The sequence below is a fragment of the Rana temporaria genome, chromosome 8, assembly GCF_905171775.1.
Source record: "Rana temporaria chromosome 8, aRanTem1.1, whole genome shotgun sequence".
Lineage (NCBI taxonomy): Eukaryota > Metazoa > Chordata > Amphibia > Anura > Ranidae > Rana > Rana temporaria.
The window spans coordinates 56,147,869-56,160,998 of NC_053496.1; the positions used below are offsets into that span (position 1 = coordinate 56,147,869).

Sequence of the window (13,130 nt, forward strand, 5' to 3'; positions counted from 1 at the left end):
TTTTTTTCATTTATTATTATATTTTTAAAGGTGAACTTGACCTTTAAAGTGAAACTAAACCCCCCTATCCTTTCCAGCCAAGCAAGCTACCATCCTAATCTCTGTTTAATCTGCAGTTGCCATGGTGGTGCACATGCAATCCATTATGATACCAGCCATTTGATTGCCTACATTGTCTTGGCGTAAAAAAAAGCGCCTGTAAAGCGCCTGAAAGAAGCCTCCTCTGCAATCCCAATGTAAAAGCCTGAGTGCTTTCACACTGAGGTGCTGCGCTGGCAGGGCATCAAAAACAGTCCTGCAAGCAGCTTCTTTGCAGCGCTTTAGGAGTGTTAAATACACCGCTCCTAAAGCGCCCCTTCCCATTGATGTGCTTTTTTTTAACACCAAAGCGCCTAAAAAACGCCCAGTGTGAAAGGGGTCTTAGCAGAGCTTCACTAGCATTTTTCGGGCACTGAAAGCGTGAAAGGGCTCTGAAAGCACTCAGGCTTTCACATTGGGATTGCAGATGAGGCTTCTTTCATGCGCTTTTTTTAATGCCAAAGCGCCTGAAAAATGCCCCAGTGTGAAAGGGGTCTAAAGGAAACTTGTGCTAAGTAAGAGGATTGCTTAGCTGCTGCCATTGCTGACCTCATCCAAAAATGCTTGTGAATGAATGAACTAAAAGTACCTTTTCGGCTGATGGCTTGTAGTTATCAATGAACTACTAGGGCACCGATGAGCGTTTTTAGGTAGTTAATTGATGCTTCTTGTCATTTAGTAACTGCCTACCCGTATGAAGGGCAGACAGCTGCACAGATAGTTTGCAGGATCCTGAGATTGCAGCCGCAATCTAATGGTCACGGGTGCAATGCTTTACAGCAGGGATCCTCAAACTACGGCCCTCAAGCTGTTGCGGAACTACACATCTCATGAGGCATTGAAAAACTCTGACATTCACAGACATGACTAGGCATGATGGGAATTGTAGTTCCTGAACGACTGGAGGGCCATAGTTTGAAGACCCATGCTTTACAGGCTCCTAAAAAAACATGTTCCAGCTCCTGCAGCCTTTTCCCGATCCTCCTGATTGTGACACCGGGGATCTTCTCCCTAAACCTGCTGTAACAATTTGAGAAAAATTCAGGGCTCCGCCCACATGGCCGCTTCATTCATTTACAGAGTTCTGTAAATTAATAAACTAAAAGTACCGAAAGCCTTTGTGGCTGACGACTTGTAATTCTCAATGAACTACCAGGGCACCGATGATCGCTCTAGGTAGTTCATTGATGCATCCTGTCATTTAGGGCCAGATCCTCAAAAGAGATACGCAGGCGGATCTGCTGTTCCGCCTGCGTATCCCTGTTTCTATCTTTGGAACTGATCCACAGAATCAGTTTCCAAGAGATAGACAGAAGATTCGGCAGGTGTAATAGTTTTACACTGCCGGATCTTAAGATGCAGTACCGCGACCGCCGCTGGGGGCATTCATCGTCTAAATTACGCGTCGGGTATGCTAATGAGGAGTTACGTCGATCCTCAAAGCTTTTTCGCGTTCGCTACGTTAGTTTCCCGTCGCTTAGTTACACTTTTGTAAAGCAGCCCTACTTTTAAACAGCAGGCGTACTGCTGTGTAAAGTATGGCCGTCCTTCCCGCGTCGAATTTTTAAATTTTACGTCGATTGCGTAAGCTGTACGGGAATACGGAAATACGCTACGCGCCGCGCCGATCAAAAAATTATGTCACGTCGCGCAAAGCACGTCGGGAAATTTGCGTCACAAGCATGCACAGTACGTCTGGGACTCGCCCCATTAGATTAGGAACGCCTTGCGCCGGACGGATTTGAGTTAAACCGCCGCAAATTTCCAGGTAAGTGTGTTGTGGATCGATACCTAAATTAGGAAATTTGCGGCAGTGTAACTTAAATCTGTTAAGTTACGTTGCGCTGCGGGGCTGTGGATCTGGCCCTTAGTAACTGCCTGTCCATACAGAATACGGGCAGACAGCTACACAGTCTGCAGGATCCTGAGATCGCACCCGTGATCTAATGGTCGTGGGTGCAATGCTTTACAGGCTCCTAAAAAAATAATAATAATGTATAAACAAATAAATGCACATTTTATTTACCTGCAAAAAAAGTTGCATTTATTATTATTATTATTATTATTATTATTATTATTGTTGTTGTCATTTTTTAGAAAGGGGAACTTATCCTTTAAGCTGACCAGACAGGAGAGGTTGGCTTTGTCTACATGCAGCTCCTATATATTCGATTTTTATCATATAAGGGCCAGAACGGGAGAATGTCATCTGCTGTCTACATTGTCATGATGAATTCAGACACTGACAGCACGACAGAACCAACTTTCTTTATCTAATTAGCAAAATGCTGAGTGACTAAGTATTTTTTCCTTGTCGACAGATTCTTTAAGTTTAGTTGAGAAAATAAAGGATGCACAGCTTATTCCTTATACAGGCAGACAGTACTTTATAGCGGAGAGAATTCACTGCAGCAGCTGCTGGAGATGGTTAAGAATAGGGAAAGCACACAGCAATGTTCTTGAAGCATGGTTAGGGGTTCATACTGAACATATTCAGATCGTGAGGCTATAAAATCAGAAGCGCTTAGGTTTATTGCACAACGGGATGAGGCCTGATTTAAATTCTCTGCAGAGAACTCTGAAACAGCAGTTTAATGAAAAACGATGGACTTCAGGAATAAGATGTATTTTCTTAGTAAAATTAGCAATCTATATCCTGCAAAAATGTTATGACTTATGGTTTCAAATCAGCGGATTATGATAGAGATAACCTACTCTCAAGGTACGGCAATAAAGGCGAGATCGGGGCCCATTTTATGTGTCATAAATTCAGCAGTTATTGCTCCTTGTGTCTTCTGCTTCTGACTTAGAAGGTTACTGGAGGCATAGCTGGCAAATCCATAATGTTCTTTTCAGCTCTGTGCTCTGGATGACAGCATATCTTAACCTGTCACTGAGAAGGAAATAAGAAGAATTCAAATATATGCATGTATTCATTACAACCTATATTCTCCAAGATTTACTTGGCATATTATTATTTTTTTATTTTTTTTTATTTCAAATCTGTTGAAGGTATAATTGATTCAGACTGCAACTTATGGAAGCAGTGGTTCTATTTATTTTTTATTTTTAGGGACCAGTAAAATCTAAAATGAACATGAAATGACATGTGGAGGAGCCACTCAACACGATTGGCACTGCGCTGACAAGCCATTCACCTCTGCAGCTAGGGGTTCGGATCCCGGTCTCGGCTACATGTGAATTGAGTTTGGTGATCTCAGCACGTCTCCCGGTGGGTGTGCTATGCGAGGTAAGCCTGCGCTTAGTACGCCCACCCCCCTCCCACAAAAACAACCACACTTACACGCACTCGAAATTGAGTTAACATGCACGCACTTTGACCACGCGGTCTCTAAAAAGAGAGGCAAAGGACTAACGGGGCTGGTTGAGTGGGTTAGATCCTCTCACTCCCTTGTAGGGAGTCCCTCTGCCCCGTTGGGCTTCAAAACGGAGCAGGTAGGGTGGGCTATGTGGGAGGACCCCCTCACACACCCGCCATTGCCACCCGGGGCATGGAGAAAGGTGGCAGATTGCCTCTGAGGGAGGCCTGCCTACTCCCAACTCCTGCAGTCCGGCTCCTCTCTCGAGTACACGCACAAAATACACTTTAAAAAAAAAAAATAGGCTCAGGAATTTCTGAAATGTTTGCATGGTTTTTGCTGTACAGTCTGCTGCTCTGTGTTACTGTAGCTGCCATTTTGGTCAAAAGAGAGAAATATCTGCTATGGCATTACAGGGCAGTCACTCAGCCATGTGTTTTGCAGTGTATTCCTTTCCACCATGAATTATGGTATAGGAATATAACTTGCCTGTTGAAGTAATGGGGTTGATTTACTAAAACTGGAGAGTGCAAAATCTGGTGTAGCTCCTGTAGAGAACTCAATCAGCTTCCAGGTTTTTTTTTCCCTTTTGTTTTAAAGCTTAAAAAAGAAGTACTGGGAATGCATTTTTTTGTAGAATCATACTTGCCTAGCTGAATGCAGCATCGCTCCAATGCTGCATCTGTCCCTAGCCGGCTCTAACACTGAGAACCGAGTGATCAAACACCGCTGATCGCTTGGTTCTCACAGCTCCGTGAGCAGAGAGCCGGTGACTGTCTGCTCTGCACCCTCCATGCTCACTGGAGCGCTGGGCTGTGGAGGGGGCAGGAGTATCCGGCTCAGGCTCTCAGCGGCTCGCTGAAAGGCTGAGCTGGGTGGCGGTCCAGGCATGTGGGTATATCCCAACCATATAATCGCTATCTTTTACAAGCCTGGACCGACTCTGTGACATCAGCAGACCGGTCACAGGAGTGCAGAACCAACTGTACTTGTGTGATTCACAGAAGAAGTACAGCCAAACAAGCTTTGCTTGTACTTCTTCTTTAATTAAACAACCTAAAGTTTGAAGCTGATTGGATACCAGGGACAGCTGCACCAGATTTGACACTCTCCAGTTGTCATAATGTAGAGACCCTGTTGCCAGATCATTAATTTCAGTAACAATCTTCAAAAAAATGTATGTGTGTATTTTAGGCATGTAATATTATTAATAATAATAATCATATTTTATAGGATTTATATGGCAACCACGTTAATCCACAGGTAAGCCTAGATTAAGGCTTACCTGTAGGTGCTTGAAATATCTCCTAAACCTCCAGGGTTTAGGAGATATTTTCTATAATCACGGGTGCCGCTTCCTACGGCGCATGTGCCGTAAACAAGCGGCGCATGTGCCGTAAACAAGCGGCACAGGCGTACTGTAGTGTGCCGTTCCTCATTGAGGCTGTGCCGTCACTGCCGGCTCCCACGCGCATGCGTGGGAGTGACATCACTTGGTTGGTTTTCTGGCGGTTCTTTTAGGAGCTAGGTCCTCTGAAGGAAAAAAGTAAAGATGTGTAAGTTCATATTGTCTTCAAGCTGGTTGGGGTGTGTCTGAGGACATGAGTGAGCATAGTTATCCTATGCATTGTATGTAAAAGAGTAGTACTACTGCGCTACCATATAAAAAACAAAATCGGAAAAAACCCAGCAAAAAACATCAAATAATAAGAGCTGCGTATTTAAAAGGTGAACCAAACCAAAATTATATGAAAGGAATAAAAGATGGCGCTAATATCAACTAGTGCAAGGTGAATACAGTAAGTGTCAATAATAGTAATCAACAGTGAATAGTGTTAGCATAGGAAACAACAACACTTATGAAAAACTTTCTATCTCATTGAGTATATCAGTGAGTCCATAATGGGTTAAAAGGAATACACCCATATGCAGACATGCAGTCAATCAGCTGGCGTCTCCTTCTCACTGCTTCAAATAGATAGAACCGACCTTCCCAAAGATCCAGCCAGAAAGCTCCACAATATGTAGGGAAGAGAAAAAGAAAGAGGACAAGCCTCCTAGTGCAACAATGTAGGGGGGACAGGGACTACACATAAGGTGTGTGCACTCACAAAACCACCGATTAACACAGGCTCGGAATCAAGTTGCCGCTCAGTGTGATGGTCTCCTCACTCGGATCGATGTCCCGTCACATAGGCTCCTCCCCCACGCGTTACGTCACTCGGCACGTGACTTAGTCATGGGTCGCTACATGACTGTGAGAGACGGCTGAGCTTATATCAGAGCCGCTGCGTGTCAATTTTAAACAGGAAGTGAAACCAACGGAGGGAACTGACATCTACATCATTGCTGGCAAGACTAGAGCACTGTGCAATACATGTGGTACAGGCGCTCATACATAAAAAAACATTGTATAATCAGGATTTTAATACAAAAAAGATAAAATATATTAAAAAACTATTCTATGTCATATCATTACCTCCACAATTATTCTATTGTGCTATTAATGACACAGAAAGCATATTAAGAGAAAAGGATACCTTCTTAATAAAATACACACATCGCCCCCTTGATGTAGTCAATAGGTACTACATGCAGATATATGCTAGTGTTCATACATCTTGAAGGGGTATATCAAATGCTAGTTGCATTATTATAAATCCACATAAACAATCAAATTCCCCGGATGTATGTAAATAAAATATATGTGAATAAATTCCAATATAAAATACAATTAAAATAGATCCAAATTCCTATGTATGTATAGATATTGCCTCCCCCTCCCCCTATACAGGCGAGGGCTTGGGCGCAGAATGCACCCTTCAAGATGCATATCAAGAAAAACGGGTGCAGAATTCCTGGACCAATACTAATCCCACTACATACTTTAAATATGAACAGTTGGAATAAGGATCATTTAAAAAATAGAAATCATTAAAAAACCACCCAACTAATAGTCTGAAATGAAGCAATTCAAATCGAATTCTATGTTGAGCCCATTGGCCGCTAAAGATCGCATTTCATGTATCCATCTGGATTCACTTTTGCTAAGTTCGCAAACTTTATGGCTGCCTCTCCAATGAGGGTTATATTTATCAATGGCCCAAAACTATGCATTAAGGTGAAAAAACACCTTGCAGTGTCCGACCCCCCCATTTTACTTACCTGAGCCCCGAATTTCCATGGGCGCGATCCCGTGTTGCTCTCTCCACGGCTTCTCAGCTCTTCGTTGGATAGATTGATAGCAGCGCAGCCATTGGCTCCCGCTGCTGTCAATCAGATCCAATGACGTGGGCGCCGGGGGGTGGGCCCGGGTCATACACTCGGCGGCTATGGACACAGTGTATGACACAGGAGTGCGCCTGCAAGGTAACCCCCTCGAGCGAGAGAGCTTCCCAGAGGGGGTTAACTAATGTGGGAAGGAGCCACCGTGGGACCCCAGAACAGGACGATCGGGGCCACTCTGTGCAAAAGGAACTGCACAGTGGAGGTAAGTATGACATGTTTGTTTAAAAAAATAAAAAAACTGAACATTTAGTGTTACTTTAATCATTTCAGCCGCGGAGGATTTGGCTGCCCAATGACTGGGCCATTTTTTGGGATTCGGCACTGCGTCGGTTTAACTGACAATTGCGCGGTCGTGCGATGTGGCTCCCAAACAAAACTGAAAATACATTTCTTTCTCAGTTTATGCCGATATGTATTCTTCTACACATTTTTGGGAATAAAAGCGCAATAAGCATATTTTGATTGGTTTGCGTCTACAAAATAAGGGATCGATTTATGGCATTTGTATTAATAATTTTTTTTTTTTTACTAGTAATGGCGGCGATCTGCGATTTTTATCGTGACTGCAACATTATAGTCATATAATTATTGTCATTTATACAGCCATCAGTGCTAAAAAAAATGCACTGATTACTGTGTAAATGGCAGTGGCAGGGAAGGGGTTAAACACTAGGGGGGCGAGGAAGGGGTTAAGTGTGTCCTAGGGAGTGATTCCAACTGTGAGGGGGATGGGCTACCAGTGACACGACATTGATCATTGCTCCCGATGACAGGGAGCAGTAGATCAGTGTTATGTCACAAGGCAGAACAGGGAAATGCCTTGTTTACACAGGCACCTCCCTGTTCTGCAACTCTGTGACACAATTGCGGGATACCGGCAGACAAAGAGTCCGCGGGTCCCGCGGGCACGGTCATGGAGCTTGTGGCAGGGCAGGGGCTTTGCACAGCCGTGCCATTCTGCAGACGTAAATGTACAGGAGGTGGTAGGCATTGAGGTTAAGGATCCAAAATTCCCCTTTCTAGCTACGTTTGTTAATGTTATGCTATTTATTTTCATTTGTAAATAAAATTACTGCTGTTGCCATTTAAATCCATGTCACGCTGGTCCGTTTTGTTATTTTGAGGTTGTGTAGAAGAACCAAGGATGACGAAGGATGATAGCCATTGAACTATTATAATCAAAAGAGTATTTTCGCATTAGCAGCCTACAGTTTATTTTTCAGTTCCAGTTTCCTGTGACGTGTGTACAGCATCCTATGGCAACTAATTGCATTTTTCGATTACTGTAGTCATATGGCTTAAAGGATAAATTCTTACTGGTTGCTTTACGTATGTTGTATGCTTTGCCATTGCTCTTTGTTCTGCCTATCTTCTTTTTATCTGTCAAGCTGTCTTGTCTGGATCTTGGGTCACTGCCATTTACATTTATGTATAGTTTCAGTTGCCTCAGGCTTTTAAATGACAGACAAAGACACAAAAAAGTATATGTATTTATTTTTATGCTATGTAGATATGGCTGATATGTAACAATTTAAAAGCACTGCTTTAAAGACATTGGGCCGGATTCACATACATTGGCGCATATTTATGCCGGTGTAGCGCATCGAATATACGCTACGCTGACGCAGCACACAGAGGCAAGCACAGTGTTTACAAAGCACTCGCCCCCAGTCGCTGTCAAATCTACGCTGGGTTTCCTCAGCGTAACCCAGCGTAGGTGGAAGTGGGCGTGAGCCATGCTAATGAGGCGTGACCCCATGTAAATGAAGGACTGATTAAAGTTACGAATAACGTACAGCACATGCGCCGTCCCGTGGACGCATCCCAGTGCGCATGATCAGAATCACGTCGAAACAACTGCCTAAGATACGTCGAATCACTGCCTACGACGTGAACGTAACCTACGCCTAGTCATATTCACGTACAACGTAAACGACAAAAGATACGACGGCTTGTGTTCCCTGGTCCATACCTTTGCATGGGTTGCGCCTCCTATATGGGGAATAACTTTACGCCGGACGTACGACTTACGCAAACCGCGTATATTATGCGCCGGGCACAAGTACGTTTGTGAATCGGCGTATCTCCCTCATTTGCATACGTGCATAGAAAATCAATGGGAGCGGCAAATGCGCACAGCGTAAATATGCGCCTACGATACGACGGTGTAGGCAAGTTACGTCGGTCGTAGGAAGCCTATTTTTAGACGTATCTCAGATTGTGGGCACGGCGTATAGATACGACTGCGCATTGTTATAGTTAGGCGGCGTATCTCGAGATACGTTGGCGTAAGTGCTTTGTGAATCCGGCCCATTATGTTGTGGATGTTTGATACCTGAATGATGAAAGTTGACATTTTGGCACCAAAGGCACCTTTTATCCGAATGATATTTTTTTATTAGATAGATCTTTTTCATTCTGGCAATATATAAAGAACACAATGTTTTAGAATGGAAAACCTAAATATATATTTTGTGTGTGTGCATCAGGACAATCACTGCATTCCCGAAAAGGACCAAAGCCATACTGTATCTGATGCCAATCCCATACAAAACACAAGTGCAGACTTATGTAAATGAAAGCCATCACACAACAGACAAGTTATTTTCAATGTTTTTATGCCCAAACAATAACATTTTCTCGTTTTACCATCTGCTGAATATTTCAACTCCCACTTGGCATTATTGCAATTTTACCCTTTCGTCTTCCAGGACAGCCATGAGATATAGCTCCTCCCTCCGGGACAGGAAACACATTAACCCCAATTATAAAAGGCGGTCCTCCAGGCCTCTTCCTCTTTTTTTGTGTTTCCTCCCCAAAGGCCCAGTGACGCCTGGGTCCCGGTGAGGGGAAGGTTGGGGCAGTTCCTCCCACAATGGACCAAGGCAACCTCAAGCCCGTTCATATTAGATCTGATAAAGTTCGGGTACAAACTGGAGTTAACGTCACTGCCTCACCTAAACTTTATGGTTACTCAGCCGCCCAGGGACAGGGCAAAGGCAGAAGCCTTGTTCCTGTCTCTGGGAGAGTTAGTGGATCAAAGAGTCCTAATTCAGGTCCCCCAGGAGGAGCAGGGACAAGGGGTATACTCCCATGTCTTTATAGTAAAAAAACCATCGGGAAAATTCAGGATGATCCTGAACCTCCGACCTCTGAACAAATTTGTGAAGTACAAAAGGTTCAGGATGGAGTCGATCTTTACGGTAACAAGATGTCTGTTCCCAGGGTGTTACATGGCAACCCTGGATCTCAGGGACGCTTACCTGCATATTCCCATACACCCAGATTACCAAAGATTTCTCAGGGTGGCTGTAAGGGTGGATGCAAGGATTCAACATTTCCAGTTCCAAGCTCTCCCCTTTGGGCTATCCTCATCTCCGAGAATCTTTACGAAGGTTCTAGCAGAGGCCCTTGCCCCTCTAAGAGACAAAGCGATCACTGTGATCCCATATCTGGACGATCTGCTGTTCGTTGCAGGATCAGTTCAACAGCTAGAGAAAGATCTGCAGATAGCACAGGATTTTCTCTCCTCACTCGGATGGATTATCAACCGAGACAAGTCACAGTTGATCCCATCCCAGGAGGTCGTGTACCTAGGGTACAGGATCTCTTCGGTAGAGAAAAAGATTTATCTCCCCGAAGAGAAGATTGCCAAAGTGAATCAAGCAGTAGCCCTGTTACAGTCCAATCAGCCGACTTCGGTCAGGGAAGTGATGAGGGTGCTGGGATTCATGACATCATGTTTTCCAGCAGTTCCTTGGGCAAGGTTTCACCAACGTCCTTTACAGGAACTTATGCTTCGTCTCTGGAGTGGTCAAAGCCAGGACCTAGAAGTACCGATCCTAATCTCAGACAGAGTAAAAAAGACACTGTGGTGGTGGCGAACACACCACAATCTGAGCAAAGGTCTAGATTGGACCTTCCCTGTGGAAAGAATAGTAACTACAGACGCCAGTGCCTGGGGGTGGGGAGCCCACTTGGAAGAGGAAGTAGCTCAGGGAGCTTGGTCTCCCTCAGAAGCAGGCCGCTCTTCAAACCAAAGGGAGCTCTTGGCGATCCTAAGGACGATCGAGTCATTTCAGAGAAGCATAGTAGGAAGGCACCTGCAAGTTCGCACAGACAACGCAGCGGCTGTCGCGTACTTGAACAAGCAGGGAGGGACAAGAAGTCCTGCTCTTCAGGAGATATCCAGCAGGATCCTCTCCTGGGCAGAAGCCAACTTGTCTTCGCTAACAGCTGTCCACCTAAAGGGCACTCAGAATTTTCTGGCAGATTACTTAAGTCGCCAGCCATTAAGGCAGGACGAGTGGTCCCTGAACGAGGAGGTGTTCTCTCAGATAATACAGAGATGGGGTCTTCCAGAGGTAGATCTGTTTGCTTCCGAACAGAACAAGAAAGTAACACAGTTCTTTTCAATTCACCCAAGAGACCAGGCCTTAAGGATAGATGCCTTTTCCGGTCCTTGGAGGTTCAACATCTGCTACGCTTTCCCTCCAGTGAGGATGATTGCAGCAGTACTTCAAAAATTCCGGACGGAAGAAACAGATCTAATTTTAATCACGCCTTTTTGGCCAAAGAGACCCTGGTTTGCAATTTTGAAGAAACTGAGTGTTCTCCCCCCATTTCACCTTCCAGTCCGGAAGGATTTGATTTCACAGGGTCCAATTCTGCACCCACAGGTAGACAGACTAAACCTAACTGCGTGGTTTCTGAGGAACAGTTATTAAGAGCGCAGGGTTTCTCTGAAAGGGTCATAAAGACCTTGTTGCAGTGCAGGAAACCAGTAACAAGGGCAATTTATGCAAAATACTGGAAGAGATTTTGCTCGTGGTTAAAAGAACAGGGTTTGGACCAACCTGGGATTCCAGCTATCTTAGACTTCTTGCAAGCTGGCGTGGAATTAGGGCTCTCCCCTAGCACCTTAAAAGTACAGGTGGCAGCTCTTAGTATCTTTCTACAGGATTCCCTACAGCAGAACCCATTTATTAAAAGTTTTTTCAAAGCATTGTCAAGATCAAAACCAGCAAGAGTAACAGCCTGTCCTTCTTGGGATCTTTCTTTGGTGCTTAAGGCACTGTCAGAGAGTCCATTCGAACCTCTGGAGGAATCCGTCCTTAAATGGGTTACACTTAAGACAGTACTTTTGGTAGCAGTCACTTCAGCCAGACGGGTGAGTGAGCTTCAGGCTCTTTCCATTAAGGAACCATTTTTGTTGATTTTTGAGGATAGAATTATTTTGAAAACAGATCCCAGTTTTCTCCCAAAGGTAGTATCCAAATTTCACAGGACACAGGACATTGTCCTACCTTCTTTTTGTTCCACCTCAAGCTCTGAGGTAGCATCCCCAAATTCACTAGATGTCAGGAGATGCCTCTTAATTTATTTAGAAGCTTCCAAGATTTTTAGGAAATCTGATTCTCTTTTTGTGAATTTTTCGGGAAGTAAAAAAGGACAAAAAGCGTCTAAATCTTCCATTGCTAGATGGATCAGGATGGCAATAGGAAAGGCTTATGAGTTACAGGGCAAACAGGCCCCGTTTGTTAAGGCACACTCAACTAGAGCTGTTTCGAGTTCATGGGCAGAGAGGGCCGGAGCTTCTCCAGAAGAGATTTGCAAGGCGGCAACGTGGTCAAGTTATACTACTTTCGCCAAGCACTATCGCCTGGATTTGATGTCTGAGAAGGATCAGGCATTTGGCAGAAGGGTCCTCCAAGCAGTAGCCCCACCCTGATAAGTAAGTTTCTTGCCAATCATCTCATGGCTGTCCTGGAAGACGAAAGGGTAAAACCGGAGTTAGGCTTACCGGTAACTCTTTTTCCAGGAGTCTTCCAGGACAGCCTGGCTTCCCACCCGGTGTTTATATTATTAACTGGAAGTGGATGTATGTACTGACGGTGTGTTAGTAATTTTATGTCTTTCAGAGCCTTCAGGAATTCTTGGTAATACTGAGGAAGAGGCCTGGAGGACCGCCTTTTATAATTGGGGTTAATGTGTTTCCTGTCCCGGAGGGAGGAGCTATATCTCATGGCTGTCCTGGAAGACTCCTGGAAAAAGAGTTACCGGTAAGCCTAACTCCGGTTTTTTTTATGGTTTCCAGATTAAAGTCTAATTCTGCACACATCTTATAGTCCATTGAGGCTACGAGTAATTTCATTTTCCTGAAAGCATAAGAATGGATAAGTATATAGTATATGGTAGTATGAGAGAAAAAGACTCTTGCATGCAACCTATACACTTATGTGGCAAAGAATAAAGCAGAACTAAACCGTTTCTGAATTGCCACGACCGCATCCCTCTGCCATTTTTAAGAACCAGCATGTGCGCATGTGCGCAGATTTGCCCCTGCTTTCCTCCCTGGCATTTGGGAGCTGAAAGAGGCTGGTGGTGCATCTGGGCATGCGTGCAAATGCCATCAGCTTCCGGTTGATGGGCAATATAGCGCCT

The 13,130-nt window shown here is 44.4% G+C and overlaps 1 protein-coding gene across 1 annotated transcript; it reads left to right on the forward strand.

The window, feature by feature from the left end:
• Positions 1 to 9,540: 9,540 nt before the first annotated feature.
• Positions 9,541 to 12,710, forward strand: LOC120946956. The gene is made up of 2 exons (XM_040361823.1): positions 9,541 to 12,420; positions 12,590 to 12,710. The coding sequence occupies exon 1, from the start codon at positions 9,562 to 9,564 to the stop codon at positions 12,415 to 12,417; it is 2,856 nt and encodes a 951-aa protein (XP_040217757.1). The 5' UTR covers positions 9,541 to 9,561; the 3' UTR covers positions 12,418 to 12,420; positions 12,590 to 12,710.
• The last annotated feature ends 420 nt before the right edge of the window (positions 12,711 to 13,130 follow it).

What these genes read in the sequence shown, in the direction of transcription:
- LOC120946956 (XM_040361823.1), top strand. Translation starts at nt 9,562, where the DNA reads ATGGACCAAGGCAACCTCAAGCCCGTTCATATTAGATCTGATAAAGTT.